This window comes from Mixophyes fleayi, chromosome 4 (assembly GCF_038048845.1).
Source record: "Mixophyes fleayi isolate aMixFle1 chromosome 4, aMixFle1.hap1, whole genome shotgun sequence".
NCBI lineage: Eukaryota > Metazoa > Chordata > Amphibia > Anura > Limnodynastidae > Mixophyes > Mixophyes fleayi.
In genome coordinates this window covers 100,738,347-100,755,167 of record NC_134405.1, presented here as the reverse complement: position 1 = coordinate 100,755,167, position 16,821 = coordinate 100,738,347, and the positions used below count along the sequence as shown (strand labels likewise).

General features: G+C 42.0%; 1 protein-coding gene across 2 annotated transcripts in view; it reads right to left on the bottom strand.

Moving 5' to 3' along the window:
• IL16 (interleukin 16) overlaps positions 1–16,821 on the bottom strand; it is a 102,637-nt gene that overhangs the window by 51,463 nt on the left and 34,353 nt on the right. For both annotated transcript variants that reach the window (XM_075207889.1, XM_075207891.1), the window contains one exon: positions 2,147–2,249. In XM_075207889.1, coding sequence (XP_075063990.1) covers positions 2,147–2,249 — 103 coding nt within the window. The remainder of the gene's footprint in view (positions 1–2,146; positions 2,250–16,821) is intronic.

Sequence of the window (16,821 nt, the reverse complement as noted above, 5' to 3'; positions counted from 1 at the left end):
TTTAAATGTTAGTTATGTTAGCTTTAATCCCCAATAACCTTTTTGGAAATAGAAAATAATTTGTTGCTTTTCTTTCGACTTTTTTTTATTAATCTGCGGAATCACACATCATTACCAACAGCAATAACCCACCATTATGCTTTAATACTTGTGTTTGCCATAACTCTGTATTACAAACTGAATAGTTTAACATTACAAAACACCCACAGGGAATCTACCATAGTTGGGTAACATATGCCAATAAATACATTTTATTTTTATGTAGGGGTCAACTGACGGAAAAGGAAAATTTAAAAATGTTCATGATTATTCTCAAAGCTATTTACATACAACCCCAAACAGGTACCCTAAAGTGTGTTTTTCTAGGTCTCCCGAGTGTAGCAATAGCAAGTCCCTGGAACAAATGTATTCATTTATTTTTAAAAGTTGTTTTTCCATTGATAGCGTAATACAAGTGCACATGAGTTAAGTGGGAGCCAGATTGATAACAGCAGCTTACGCACTGTGGAGCACTATGAACGCTGTGTTTTTTTACAATCAGATTCCGTGAACTGAATTAAACAGAACTTGGGCACATAATCTATCACTAACAGCCAAGGCTAAGTGCTAGCATGAAGTAGTGCACCACACCTCTGCAATCTTTATATATGTATAGTAGATCTAAAAAGTATCCATCTCCCTTGGAATTTTTTTTTAATGTTTTGCTGTTTTACAACATGGAACCATGATGGATTTATTTGAAATGTATTCCCACTGATCAGCACAGTACTCGATAATGTGGCAAAACATTTTTTAATCAAATTAATATGGACAAACTGAAAAAAACCCTGATTGTATTAATATTTGCTTCTCCAGAGTCAATACTTTGTAGAACCATCTGAGTCTCTTTGGATAAGTGTTTACCAGTTTTTGGGCTAGATTTACTTAGCTGCGGGTTTAAAAAAGTGGGGATGTTGCCTATAGCAACCTATCAGATTCTAGCTTTCATTTATTTAGTGCTTTCTAAAAAAATGACAAACCCGCAGCTTAGTATATCTAGCCCTTGCAGTCTCTCAAATTTTAGCTCATTCTTGTTGGCAAAATTGCTCAAGCTCCATGAGGTTGGATAGTGGACAGCAGTTTTTAAATAGTGCCACCGATGCTTAATTGGATCGAGATCTGAGCTTTGGCTAGGCCACTTCAGTACATTATGGTGGTAAGCCCTTATGGTGGTAAGCTACTTCACTGTGGTATTTACTGTATGCTTTGGGTTCAAACATCCATGTAGAGTTGCAGGTTTTCCTCCAGGATTTCTCTGTACTTTGCTCCATCCATTTCCCCTCTATTTTTATGAGCTGTCCAGTCTCTGCTGCAGAGAATCATCTCCATAACATTATACTGCCACCAACATGCTTCACTGTAGGGATGGTGTTTTCAATGTGATGTGCTGTGTTAGGTTGGCGCCAAAGCATAGAGCTTAGTTTTGAGGCTGAAAAGTTAAACTCATCACACCATAGAAACTTCCTCCACATGTCTTAGGGCAGACTGTAGCTCGACTTTGATGTGAGTTTATTTCAACAAGTGCTTCTTCTTTCCACCCTCCCAGGTTTCTGAAACATACAGCATTGTTGTCCCATGCACATTTACTCCCATCTCCATCATTGAGGACTGTAGCTCTTTTAGAGTTAATATTGGCTTCTGGTTGGCCTCCCTTACTAAAGCTCTTCTCACCCAGACACTCTATTTCGGAGGACAGCCTGATCTAGGGCCTGATTCATTAAAGATCTTAACTTAAGAAACTTCTTATTTCAGTCTCCTGGACAAAACCATGTTACAATGCAAGGGGTGCAAATTAGTATTCTGTTTTGCACATTAGTAAAATACTGACTGTTTTTTCATGTAGCATGACAAATGTTTGGATTAAATTTGTTTTGGGCACATTATAGAGTTATTTGTGTTGATTGACGGGAATACATTTCAAATAAACCTATATTGCAACACAGCAAAATGTGAAAAAGTCTAAGGGGGTTGAATATCTTCTCATAGCTGCTGTATATCTACACCCCTTTACTATGGTTGGAAATACTCACTGCTTTACTCCAACCAATCCATGGAACAAAATGATTAGAATGTCCCACAAAAAGACAGAACAAAAGACAGAACATACTTGTGGAATTACTACGTGTCCTGACACACGGAACTTTCATTTGTAGCAGGCAGTGGTTTTCCAGTTTAGTTTGACTTTCTACAAAAGCATTCAGAGCCGTTTCCTAAAAAAGATAAAAATAATATATATTAAAGTTTTTCGCATTATTCAGTTTAACTCACAGGGGCTCATGTAGAGTTGGCCGCAATTCCACCCCAAATCACAGCCATAGATTGCGCTTTCTTAAAAAAAGCAGCAATTGCAGGCATATGTAAATCCACAAGATACATGTAGGTCTGCACCTGTAATGAATGTGCCCAGTTCTCTCTAATACAGGAAAAACACAAAAGCATAACTTATAAATGTGTAATAAAGAAAACACCTATCAGTGTTAGCGGAGCATTAGCTAACAGCCAATCACAATTAGTTCGCTATTGCTGGTGACTGTCATCATTATTATTAGCTGCTATCCGCGCCTGCCCTTGACAATTCGCAAATAATACGGCTTAGACAAGCGTATGTGCATCTTGTCACTTTTCAGGGCACACGCAGAGTGATTTCATGCAAGATATGCTATGCAAACTGAAACAGACTTCAATCTGCATCAGGCCCACAGTTGTTAATAGTAATGAGCAGAAAAGAAAACAAGAAAGAGTTAAGATTGCTGCTATGTATGCTGCGGTTAATCTGTCTATATCAATTCTGAGGTGGTCTTCCAAATGGATGTTATGAGAGGAGCCAGATGCCAATTGTGGTAAAGTTCTGGCAGCCTGTCGTTTACTTATAGAAAACATTTTTTGTGTATAGATTCAGCTCAACAATGTTTTCTGATTTAACCCTAGCAAAAGAAACATATTTATGGAAAAACATGCAACATACAATGGTGAATAACCTGTAAAAAAGAAATGTTTCTTCTGCTAAAAATATGAATAAATAATAATAATAATAATAATAATAATAATAATAATGAATGAAGCAGTAGTAATTGAATTAAGCATAGGTAGGGACAACAGTCATCTATTATAAAATAACATTGTAAATGTGATAGTAATCAAATAGTGGTGAATGATGTGTGTGTAAACAATGTAGATTACTGTCTACATACTTATTACTTATTATATGATATATATCCAAAAAGTAAGCCAAAAACAAAGAAAGAACTCTGTGCATGTATATACCTACTAATAGATACATTTTGAAAAATGGTATAAAATAGGCAACGTAGGTGCAGAATTTCCATTATGACTTTATGACATACTTCTCAACTTTGTAACGCTCCCAGGCAGTTCCAGGAAGTGAGGTATGTCAGAGCAATCGCATCATGAATTGCCACAATTCACGTCATCACGCAGCGAAGGGGCTACATTGCCGCAATTCACATCATTGAGCCCCTTCCCATTTCACTGGTGAAGTGGGCGGGATCCAGGAGGGTGCCCTGCTCTACTGGAGAATACCCTGAAATTTGTCTCCCTGACATTTCTGGAACGTAGGCAAGTGTGCATAAAGTCACTCATTCAGAGTTTTAGGCGCCACTTACACCCTGGGCAACAGCCCAGTTTGACCTAGCGGTAGCAATGGCCCGGGGTATGCCTGTATGGAATGGACAAATAATGTATGTCACCAATATATGTATTGCAAAGAACCAAAAGCCAAATAATAATTAGTTAATAATTACTGTATATTGTTTGCATTTTTATTTCACCTACAGAAACCTTTTTGGCGTCATTGTTCGTTCTAGGCTGTGTACTCTGGTAATAGTAGCTTTGACATAATTGAGACACTTCTGATTGATATATATTATTATTATTATCCTTTATTTGTTAGGCGCCACAAGATTTCCGCAGCGCCGTACACCATACAAACAGTACACTATACAGGGTGAAACAGTGCAAAACAATAAACAGAGATACCAGTACTTCAGGAACTCCAGGCAGGTTAAAGCAATAAACATGGATCAGAAGAACAGGTGAGGAGACAGGAGGAAAGAGGGCCCTGCTCAAGTGAGCTTACATCCTAAGGGAGGGAAAACAGAACAGGCACAAGGGGAGCCAGATGAGGCAAGGGAGAGAGCGAGTGGAGGAGATGAAGGGGTTATGCGGATGGTTGGTAGGCTTTAAGGAAGAGGTGGGTTTTCAGTGCACGTTTGAAGGAGCACAGAGTAGGAGAGAGGCGGATGAAACGAGGGAGGTCAGTCCAGTGAAGGGGCAGCACGGGAAAAATCTTGGATTCTGGAGTGGGAAGAGGTGATAAGAGTGGAGGAGAGGCGTCGATCATTGGCTGAGCGCAGGGAGCGGGCAGGAGTGTGAATGGAGAGGAGGTTAGAGATGTAGGGGGCTGTAGAGTGGGAGAGAGCCTTGTAAGTGGTGGTGAGGAGTTTGAAAAGGATTCTGTAGGGGAAGGGGAGCCAGTGTAAGGCGAGGCAGAGAGGGGAGGCAGAGGAGGAGCAGCTTTGTAACCGAACCGTTTAAGATTTAGCATATGACAACATGAAAACATAATGACAAGGATTTTCAAACCATCTTATTATTCATTGGAAGTATGTTATTTTTTTTGTTTTACATATAAAGAAAGAATAGCTTGGTGGTTAAATGGCTGACTGCACAATAATGACACTGAGAAAATTGCTGGTTAAAAATCAATGTTAGCTCCTTGTGGTTTTGGACAAGTTACGTTGTCTTGTTGTGTCCCACATGAAACAAGATGCTTACAGGACAAGAAAAATTTCAGAAAAAGAAATCTGTGTACAGAGCTACATATAGTTGCATGCAATATATATAAGATACTACATTAATAATGGTCAGGTAAAAAAGCATGAATAAATGAGGAGCAGAGTATTACCAATGTGTTTAACTTAATTTTTTGCTTCTAGTATTTCTATAGTTATGGAATACTGAAAAAAAAATAAAGCATTAAACCAACATTGATGCCAAACTGACCAAACTACTGTAGCATGTGGCATGTAGCACTACTGTAAACATTATTGTTAATGAACGTGTACATAAAGACAAAGTCCTCCTGCATATGTTAAAATTAATTAGGACAGAAACTGTTGGTAAACATCAAAGAAAAAAGTACCAGTGTCGATGAAAATGTTTCAGTCTCCAAACGGAGACTAATATCAGTCATTGTCTCTCTGCCTAAGTGAATTGTTGTTGGCTTACTCCCAGGGTACCACGAGACAACTGCTCTGCCAGAGTTTCATACCTATAACCAGCTAGCATAGGTCCCTGTTTGTGCCCAGCTCCCAGGATTTCCTCTCTGTGGTGAGCCACTTGGGGTTCCTGACTATGGCCAGCTACCTGAGTTTCCCTGCTGCCCTGGCCTTCGTGTCAGAGGAACCTGCTGACGTGGTGTCGAAGTCAGCAAATTGGATAAAGTCATTTCAATTAAAGTCTAGCAAACTTGGTTGTCTTTGTCTGAAAAGATGCGTACGGTACGCTATGTCGTACAAGGGCACGCTACGGCGTGAAAGGGCGTACGCATCCACTACACGTGGCAGCAACAGTAATTGGTCTTTTACCATACATTTGCACAAACACGCATACTTATAAAATAGTACACATTATTGGTAGTTGCAACACATAGTCAGTTATGTCGAAATATAGTAGTATTTATATGTTATATCAGAGTTACATGCATATTAGTGAAATACACAGAACGGGTTAAAGGAATAACATCATGAGTGGTATCATAATGAACCTTGTTACATATCCTACTGTTTGGTGCGCTCTGCGAGGGAATCGCAGAGTGCATACGCAAGTTATGAATGATAGGGAATTATGAACTACTTAAGAGGAAGGAATTCTGGCGGGAAGAGCAGAGCATACCCCCTGCAGAGATGACCCCCTCCTTTGGATTCCTTAGGATGAACCAGCCAATGATTGACGACCCCTTGGACATTCCTGAGACCCGGACCAATAGATGCAAGCCATACCATCTTCATTGTATTACTGTACTTGATTGTGTATATAAGCAGCAGCTTGTGATCCAGAGTGCAGACTTCTTGTCCCCAGACTTCAGGATTGAATGACTGCACTGGATCCAGAGCGCCTGCGTTAAGTAACGGCTGTATTTACTATTACATCGCTTGAGCATATTTTTTCAACTTATTGCGAATAAATATTTGTGCGTTGGAAACACAAATCGAGGTTCGACAATCGTTATTGGTTAGCGACAATACGCACATTACAATTTGGGGGCTCGTGAGCTTTGGAGGTTTCGTTGCCGATGATACGCAAGACCAACGGATTTCGGTTCCTCAACAAAGGGTGGAGACGCGTCATAAACGGGTAAGAACGCATGGTGTTCAAAACCTGAATTTTACTCTGTGTTGCGAAACCGAATGTCCGTTTTGCATTATCTAGGGCACGCTAACTAGAACCTAGGGACAAAAGAGAAAACTGTTTCTTTTTTCTGTCATTGTGCGTTTTAACTGTATTGCATTGTTTAGCGTATGTGTACTTCCTGCTGTGCGTACGCGAACTTCCGGTAAACTTGCCACGTGGTTAAACAATCGTGTTGATAGTTATTATACATGCATAGTATAATTACTTGTGAAAGCCTCTGAGACATTATTACTATTGTTGGGAACTTTTGATTTTCTGCGCAGAAAAGGTGTATAGTGTGTGATGTTGTAACGTAGATACACTGTTTTATTGTTGAGGTGCTCAGTTGCTGTCTGACGAGGCGGATTGCCCAACTGAAGGACGGTATACAGGGCAGGTATACCGAATGCGAAAACTGGGTTTTCGCAAAGCGCTACCAATAGATCGCAAGGTTTGCTAATAATTAGTATTGGTAGGCAGTGCGATCCGGTCGCACCGTTAGTGCGAATTGGTGAAGCAGCTAGGAGGAATTATACTGGAAAGGCAGGTTGATTGTATCGACTTTGCGCTCCCAGCGATAATAAACTCAGCAGATTTTGTGGTTTAGCCAGGGTATCGAGGAGCTGATAGCCCTTGGGGCCCACAGTGATATTTCTGTATTAGGGAAAAGCGAGTGAGCGCGGCTAAAGGAAATACGTTCACCGAGGATTATAGATCTCTAGCGGTGAGTATAGCAACAGAGTTGAAATTATTAGGTGGAAAGAACAGAGCATTGCGGTGTGTCTGTATTTCACATTTGGCCGGAAGGAACAGAGCATTGCGGTGTGTCTGTGTTCCGGGTAGAAGGTATATTGTTCAACATGGGTGCTAAGCATACGCTAGAGATGGTCAGTGTACTGCCTAAGGAAGGCCCTATTGGTTCAGCGAGGTTTCTCATGTGTAAGAAGTATGGTGCATATGCAACTGTGTATTGTGACACGTGGGTCGGGATGACCAAAGCTTGTGATAGGCCTTTCCCAACAATAGGGAGTTTTAATGCAGAGGTACTGAATACTGTAAAAGATAGAATATGGTTGATCAAGTCAACGAAAAAGAGAAATAGACATAATGATTGTTTAAAATTGTGGCAAATGGAAGGTAACACGTGGCAGAGCAGCGAATGCAAACCGGAAATAGGCGTGGCGAAAAGCGCGCGCAAGGCGGATGTAACCATTGAGAAGCGTGACGAACTCAGCGCAAGCGCGCCCCCGCCACCTTATGTGGCGGGAGGGGTAAGTACAGCCGTTGTTAAAACTGAAAATAGAAAAATTACTAAGTTGTACCCTGTTTTAAATCAGTTTCAATCAAGTGTATCTGAAAACGAAGATGAACCCACTGTGATTTCGGCCATTGCCCATGCTGTTAATGTACTAGAGGCTCAGCGCAAGTATGAGAAAATGGCTGAGATAGGTGAGAGTAGCGTGATCACTAGGAGTGAAAGTGTTCTAAATCTAGGGCCTGTAAATCCTGTAGCGTCCCCTGAAGTTAGTGTACCAGAGGGTGTGTTCCCGGTCCGCACAATATCAGTTCCCAATGGGAAACCAGATAAGGATGGTATAGTTCCTTTAAGAAATGTTACAATGCATTGTCCCTGGACTAGATCAGAATTACGTTCCATTATGACTGAATTCCCAGATCCTAGAAAAGAGTTAGCTAAATGTCAGAAATTTGTTAAAGACTTAGGGAATGCTCATGAACCAACCAGTAAGGATTGGCGGGTAGTGTTGAGGGCGTGTCTTCCTCCCAATACTAACATACAAAAATTTATTGGAGATTGTTTGTTGGAGGAAGATGACACCCTGACTGATGAGATTAACCAACGGAATATAGAACAAATTGTCAAACACTTAGCCATCTGTTTTCCAGTAGTAGTAAATTGGAGTAAGATTTTCACCATTAAACAAAAGGATAGTGAAACTGCCTCAGATTACTTTGCTAGAGCTATAACAGCGATTGCACGATTTACTGGGATATCCAACATAAGTGAGGACCCACATCACAGAGAGGTAGCTGTAGGGGTACTGATGGATGGCCTTAGGGAAAATTTAAAGACGAGAGTACAAACCACATTACCTAATTGGAGAGGCGTCACGGTAGACTTCCTTAGGGAGTCTGCTGTGGAGCATGACAAGAACCTTTTTAGAAAAAGGGAAGAGAAAAGTGATAGGTTAATGACGGTAAGTATACAGGCTCTAGAAGGGGTGCATACACGACCACCAGCATACAACCCATATAACAGGAAACCTAAAGTGATCAGGTGTTTCAACTGTAACGAGGAAGGACATTACAAGAGAGATTGTAATAAAGAAAGACCCAATACACATAGGGGTGGGTCACATAGATATCCTCCAAGAAAGGATTCACATAGACTAGAAGACTCACATCTACCCGCGCATATTACGGCAGCAAATGCTGCGCGGGAAATCAATAGTCAGCGCTAGGGGTCAGGTCATACCTGTAGTCTACAGCCAGTGAGGTTAACTGAGAGTCAGAGTGAAGAACCAACAATGATAGTTGACATAGCTGGCAGGAAACAAACTTTTCTTGTAGATACAGGGGCGGCCCGATCTGTGATAACCTCTCCTTTCAATCTACAGGTGACCAGCAAAACTATTCCAGCTATGGGGGTGACGGGAAAAGTGTTACATTATCCTCTAACTAAACCCGCCGAAGTTACTATCGGGCCTCTGCATACTAAGCATTCGTTTCTCTTGGCTGCAGCGGCTCCTACTAACTTGCTAGGGAGAGACTTGTTATGTAAAATGGGATGTGTCATATACTGTACTTCAGATGGTGTGTTCCTAGATATACCCGAGAAGGTTGCACAGGAGGTACAGGACATATTGGACACCCCTCCAAGGTTAATGTTACACTCTCCTGTTATAGAACAAAGTCCATCTCAAGTAAAGGGGATGTTGCTGGAAATACCAGGTTCCCTATGGACCAGAGATGGACAGGACACTGGACTGATGGCAAACGTAGCCCCTGTCATGGTCAATCTAAAAAGTGGTAGGATAGCCCCAAAAATCCCACAGTATCCATTAAAACCGGAGGTGGAACTAGGGGTATATCCTGTTATTGAGAGGCTGTTACAACAAGGGATTTTAATTCGTACAGCCAGTACAGCAAATAGTCCCATTTTCCCTGTGAAGAAGAGTGGGGGGAGGGGCTATAGATTAGTCCAGGACTTAAGGGGAATTAACAAAGTTGTTGAGAGCCAATTCCCCGTAGTGCCGAATCCAGCTGTCATCCTCATGCAGATTCCACCGTCTGCCAGTCATTTTACTGTCATTGATCTATGTTCTGCTTTCTTTTCAGTCCCTCTTCACCCTGACTGCCAATACCTTTTTGCATTCTCCTACAGGGGAGTGCAATACACATGGACCAGACTACCCCAGGGGTTCATTGACAGCCCCAGTATTTTCTCCCAAGCCTTACATGACTGTTTGCAATCCTTTCAACCCCACAATGGGTCTGTTCTAATTCAATATGTGGACGATTTGTTGTTGTGCTCTGATTCTTTTATGTCATGTTTACATGATACTAAATTGTTGTTGCTTCATCTTTCACAAACAGGGCACAAGGTGGCAAAGGATAAATTACAGCCATGTCAGACTAAGGTCAAATACTTAGGACACTGCCTCACTAAGGGGCTAAGACACCTGACAACCGACAGAATTGAGGCCATACAACACATGACCCTGCCGCAGAGCCAGAAGCAGATTCGTACTTTCTTGGGGATGTGTGGATACTGTAGGTCCTGGATCCCAGGTTTTTCTATTCTGGCATTACCATTGCAGGAGCTAGTCTCTTCCTCAAAACCAGAACGTGTCATACACACAGAAGAGTCGGAGCAAGCGTTCTTTAATCTTAAAGATAGTCTGACAAGAGCACCTGCATTGGGAATACCTGATTATGAAAAGCCTTTTGAGCTATTTTGTACAGAAGCTGATGGCTGTGCAGCAGGTGTCCTCACACAGAAACATGGTGACGCTAGCAGACCGGTAGCATACTACAGTGCACAATTAGACAATGTGGCAAGGTCACTCCCAACATGTCTCAGAAGTGTAGCAGCAACGGCCCTTCTAGTAAGTAAGAGCGAGGATGTAGTATTAGGACATAATTCAACCATCTATACACCCCATGCTGTATCAGCTCTGTTAAATTCAGCCCAAACCAGACATGTTTCTTCAGCTAGATTCACAAAATGGGAACTAGCCCTGATGGCACCCTCAAACATCACCATCAAACGATGTAGCACCCTAAATCCAGCTACATACCTTCCGTATGTGTCTCAAGAGACACAAAGGGTGGGAGGTGAGGAGACCCTGGTTGATGATGAGTTAGGCAAGAATACTGACACGCATGACTGTATGGAACACCTGAATCAGACCTTTACTGCAAGGCCCGACATATGTGACACCCCCTTAGAAAATGTAGATTTTACGTTTTATACAGACGGAAGTTGCCATAGACAGACAGAGACAGGAGAGCTATGTACTGGTTACGCTGTTGTAGATGATCAGGATGTGGTAGAAGCTGAACCCCTTGGTCCACCTCACTCAGCCCAGGTGGCGGAACTAGTAGCACTAAGGAGAGCGTGTGAATTGGCAGAGGGTAAATCAGCCAACATATATACTGACTCTAGGTACGCCTTCGGGGTAGTGCATGATTTTGGGGCCCTTTGGCGTCTTAGAAACTTTACGACAGCAGCAGGTACACCAGTGGCACACTCACAACACATAAAAGGACTTCTGACAGCGATACAGTTACCCAGAACAGTAGCCGTCATAAAGTGCAAAGCCCATACCTTTGAAGAAGACCCAGTGTCATTGGGCAACAACAGGGCAGACGAAGCTGCTAAATGGGCAGCAGGGCAACCTATGACTGTATCGACCGAGACTATGATGGTTTTTCAGACATTAGACACGCAGAAATTAATTGAAATGCAAGATTTGTGTTCCCTGCAGGAGAAGGCGGTCTGGAAGGCGAAGGGATGTGGTCAAGAGTCCTCAGGACTCTGGAGGGATGGACAAGGTAAGCCTGTAGCTCCCCGAACATACTATCCAAGCCTGGCTGAAGCAGCACACGGCCTGACTCACCTGGGTAAAGAAGGTATGTGCAAACTGGTGAGAGCATACTGGTGTGCTCCCGGATTTTCCTCTCAAGCTGGTAAGAAAGCAATGTCATGTCTTACTTGTTTGAGGAAAAATGTTGGGAAAACTATTCCAACTGAGCCATCCCACATCCCTCCTACAGACGGACCTTTTCAGGTAATACAAATTGACTATATCCAACTACCACCGTGCAGGAATCTGAAGTATGTGTTAGTGTGTATTGATGTGTTTTCCGGTTGGGTAGAAGCATATCCGGCAGCCACTAATACTGCTGTGTTCACTGCAAAGAAAATTGTACAAGACTTTGTGTGTAGGTTCGGTATCCCTAGAATCATTGAAAGTGATAGGGGTACCCATTTTACTGGTGATGTCTTCCAAAATATGTGTAAACTCATGGGAATCAGTAGCAGACTTCACACCCCTTACCGACCACAAGCCAGTGGTAAGGTGGAGAGAGTAAACGGTACTATCAAGAACAAACTAGGTAAGATAATGGCTGAAACTGGGTTGGCATGGCCTGAGGCTTTGCCGTTGGTCCTCCACAGCATTCGAACCACTCCTAGACCTCCTCTTAATCTGTCCCCCTTTGAGATACTGTTCGGACGACAACCTCATTTGATCGTGAGTCCACAAGACGACTTAAAGTGTAATAATGAAGTGACTGTACAATATCTTATAAGAATGAGTAGACAGCTGAAACAACAACAACAAAAACTAAAAATGCTGTCACCTGGTATGCCAGAAACGAACTGTCATGATGTTGAACCTGGAGACTATGTTATGATCCGCAATTTCTTACGTTCAGGTTGTTTAACAGACCGTTGGGAAGGCCCGTACCAAGTGCTGCTGACCAGTACTACATCACTGAAGGTTGCAGAGAGAGACACTTGGGTCCATTCCACCCACTGCAGGAGAGTCCATAATCCGGAGAAAGTGCAAGACAAGACTCAGACCGACGACATAGAGCTGTCACTTGTGAGCCTGTTCCGGGAGACCTAAAGCCTGCAGTTAAGACACCTGAACCAGAGACGTTGCCTCAGAACTATCTTTCCAGCGATGGAGTGGCGGTTTTTGTTTTTCTTTTGTTCCAGGATTTTCCTTGTTTTTACTTTTTCTAGGACATTCTATTTTTGTGAAGGAGAATGGAGGATGGAGGAGAGTTCTGGGAGTGATACGGATGAAATGGAGGCCGAAGAAAAGTTAATAGGATATCCTGAGCAGCCCATTATCAAACTTGGTCCAGGGGTTATGAAAAGGTCTGCTAGCTCAGGAACTCGGAGGCAGTGTGAGGGGCTATTGTCTGATGAGTATTGTATCTGCAAGTTCTGCAACTCCCTAGTTGACGAGAGATGCATCCAACGATGCCAGTCCCCCAGTACTCTGAATATAGGCGGGCATCCATTGGAGGATTATCACTCCCTGGTGGGTAAGGTGCTAAACCAAACTGAGTGTTGGGTGTGCTCTCACGTGCCTCAAGGGCAGCATAACATAGGACTAGTGCCATTCCCGCTAAACATATCCGAAGTACTCGAATTAAGGGGTGGGAGGCCCATAGAAGGGAGGTACAATAACACTAGGTCCCCTAGTCTGACGCTTCGACAATACTCCATAGGCAGATCGTTGCTGTGCCTAAACATATCTCATGCAAAGCGCCTGGAGAATTGGGAGGCTGACCTATCAGATCAGACAATGGCTCGCCACACTCATTTTAGAGAGAGACCCACAAGGTCACTACTAGGCAGGAATGCTGATGGAAGTCACAAGTTAGGGCGTATAACCAAACATAAGAAGGTATCTATTGGAAAAGTCTCTACAGATAAATGTGAAAATATCATTAATGCCGACACGTGTCTAGAGCAGATGGAGACACTAGGCATGGGTAGTTTTATCAAAACTCTGTGTGATATAATTCATGGGCATACTGTTCCTTATGTTCTCCCTGATGATGTGTATTTTGTTTGTGGGAGGAAAGCTTATTCCTGGGTGACTCCGAGTTCCAAGGGCTTGTGTTTCTTAGCTAAACTGGTTCCTGAAATCATGACTATTACTCATGAAGAAATGGTAGATATTCACAAGACTACATCACCACCATACATACACACACAGTATGAACACCGTGGCAAGAGAAATATGATTCCTGGTGAGGAACCCATAGCTACAAAATTGATTAGTGAAACTGCTGGTTTCCAAGTTATGGTTGCTCTAGATCTCACCAGGACCGCTCGGGGAACATTAAACTTTAAGTATATCCAAGACCTAGCTAAATTAATAGATAATATCACCGAGATGTATGATGACACTTTCAGGTATACTGGAAGGGAGCTACAAGCGTACAAGAAGGAGTTGGTGCAACATAGACTGGTACTAAATTATCTCACCTCTATTACTGGTGGGTACTGTGTGACACTGGCCACCCAGTTCGGTGTCAAATGTTGCACGTACATTACTAATAATACGGAAGACCCTAAAGAGGTTATAGACCGGAAGATGGATGAAATTTTGCAGCTGAAATGGGAATTTCGAAAGAGCCATAATTCTTCGTTATATGAGGTCGGGGAAAAGGTGGCGGGTTGGTTCTCATGGTTGAACCCAGCAAAATGGTTCTCTGGTCTGGGGGAGTGGGTACAGGAAATGATTGCGAGTGTAGGTAAGCTCCTTCTCCTTATACTGGGTGTCATCTTAGCAATTGGTTTAGTTGTCAAATGTGTTCCTACTGTGTTGAAGTGTGGAAAACGGTCTCATAAGAGTAACACTGAGAAAGAGACTGAAAGGGTGGTACCAGATACCGAGATCATGGTCTGTGAAGAAGTATTGTATAATCCTGAACTTGAAACGGTGATTGGGTGATAGTTTATTACACTATCAAAGGGTGGAACTGTCGAAGTCAGCAAATTGGATAAAGTCATTTCAATTAAAGTCTAGCAAACTTGGTTGTCTTTGTCTGAAAAGATGCGTACGGTACGCTATGTCGTACAAGGGCACGCTACGGCGTGAAAGGGCGTACGCATCCACTACACGTGGCAGCAACAGTAATTGGTCTTTTACCATACATTTGCACAAACACGCATACTTATAAAATAGTACACATTATTGGTAGTTGCAACACATAGTCAGTTATGTCGAAATATAGTAGTATTTATATGTTATATCAGAGTTACATGCATATTAGTGAAATACACAGAACGGGTTAAAGGAATAACATCATGAGTGGTATCATAATGAACCTTGTTACATATCCTACTGTTTGGTGCGCTCTGCGAGGGAATCGCAGAGTGCATACGCAAGTTATGAATGATAGGGAATTATGAACTACTTAAGAGGAAGGAATTCTGGCGGGAAGAGCAGAGCATACCCCCTGCAGAGATGACCCCCTCCTTTGGATTCCTTAGGATGAACCAGCCAATGATTGACGACCCCTTGGACATTCCTGAGACCCGGACCAATAGATGCAAGCCATACCATCTTCATTGTATTACTGTACTTGATTGTGTATATAAGCAGCAGCTTGTGATCCAGAGTGCAGACTTCTTGTCCCCAGACTTCAGGATTGAATGACTGCACTGGATCCAGAGCGCCTGCGTTAAGTAACGGCTGTATTTACTATTACATCGCTTGAGCATATTTTTTCAACTTATTGCGAATAAATATTTGTGCGTTGGAAACACAAATCGAGGTTCGACAATCGTTATTGGTTAGCGACAATACGCACATTACAGTGGCCTCAGAGCCTGAGGGTTGTGCTGCACTGGATCCTGCATAGGATAACCATTGACTCTATTTAGGACAATGTTGCCTGCTGGGCATTTTCAAAACACTGAGTCTTGACGATCAAAGCTCTGGACCTTCTAAAGAGGAGGCTGGTGAATTCCTTAATAGTAACCAAAATCAAATTTTTCTGTGTGGGTGCGTAGTTTATTGCACCATTGAACTTATCACTCACAATTTTGCCTAAGAACACAGCCATGAATAAAGAATGGTACTAAAACATCCTCCAAGAGCAACTTCTCCCAACCTTCCAAGAATAGTTTGGTGATGAACAATGCCTTTTCCAGCATGATGGAGCACCTTGCCATAAGGCAAAAATGATAAATAAGCGGCTCAGGGATCAAAACATCAAAATTTTTGGTCAGTGGCCAGGAAACTCCCCAGACCTTAATCCCATTGAGAACTTGTGGTCAATCCTCAAGAGGCGGGTGAACAAACAAAATCCCACAAATTATGACAAAATCCAAGCATTGATTAGGCAAGAATGGGCGGCCATCAGTCAGTATGGGGCCCAGAGGTTGATTGACAGCATGCCAGGGCGAATTGCAGAGGCCTTCAAAAAGAAGGGTCAACACAGCAAATATTGACTCTTTGCATAAACTTAATGTAATTGTCAATAAAAGCCATTGACACTTACGAAATGCTTGTAATTTTACTTCAGTATACTATAGCAACATCTGACAAAAAGGTTTAAAAACATTGAAGCAGCAAACTTTGTGAAAATCAATATTTGTGTCATTCTCAAAACTTTTGGGCATGACTATCCATAGTTTTAACTGTTTGATCTAAGTACAAATACAAACCACAATGTGAATACATATATTTAATCAATGTGTTAAAATATTTTATTATTAAGTGTGCCTACTCTGTTACCTTCAACTCAGGATTTAGGATTTGGTGTTAGTAAAAGGACAGAACTGAAAAAAAACTATCAAAACAACAACTTTCATTTATTTATTAATAGCAGTGTATCTAGAAGCCCATGGGCATGCTCAGTAGTAAAGAATGGGGGCCTCCAGAGAGATAAATAACTCTGCCCATAGTTGCTAGCTTTGGCATGGCAGCTGAGTATTGCTCTGCCACCCAAGAAAAAAAGTTTGTTAAATTGTGATGATAAGTAATTGTTTTCACTGCAATAAGTTACAATAACACATTTTTTTTTAGCACAGGGTAAATGTAAGTTTAATAAATTTCAATCTAGTTTTCACACAAAATACTCAACAGAAACTGCTCTGACAAAAGTTGCCAATGACCCACATACCACATAATCTAAACGGAATTATTCAATACTAATTCTCTTGGACTATCAGCTGCAATTGGCTTGGATGTCTACTCCATCTTCTATAACTATCCTATCTTGGTTCTCATCATATCTAAAATTGCAATTTTAATGTTTCTTTGGCAATACCTCTTCAGCTGTTAAGGGCTTGGCTGTACATCAAGGATCAGT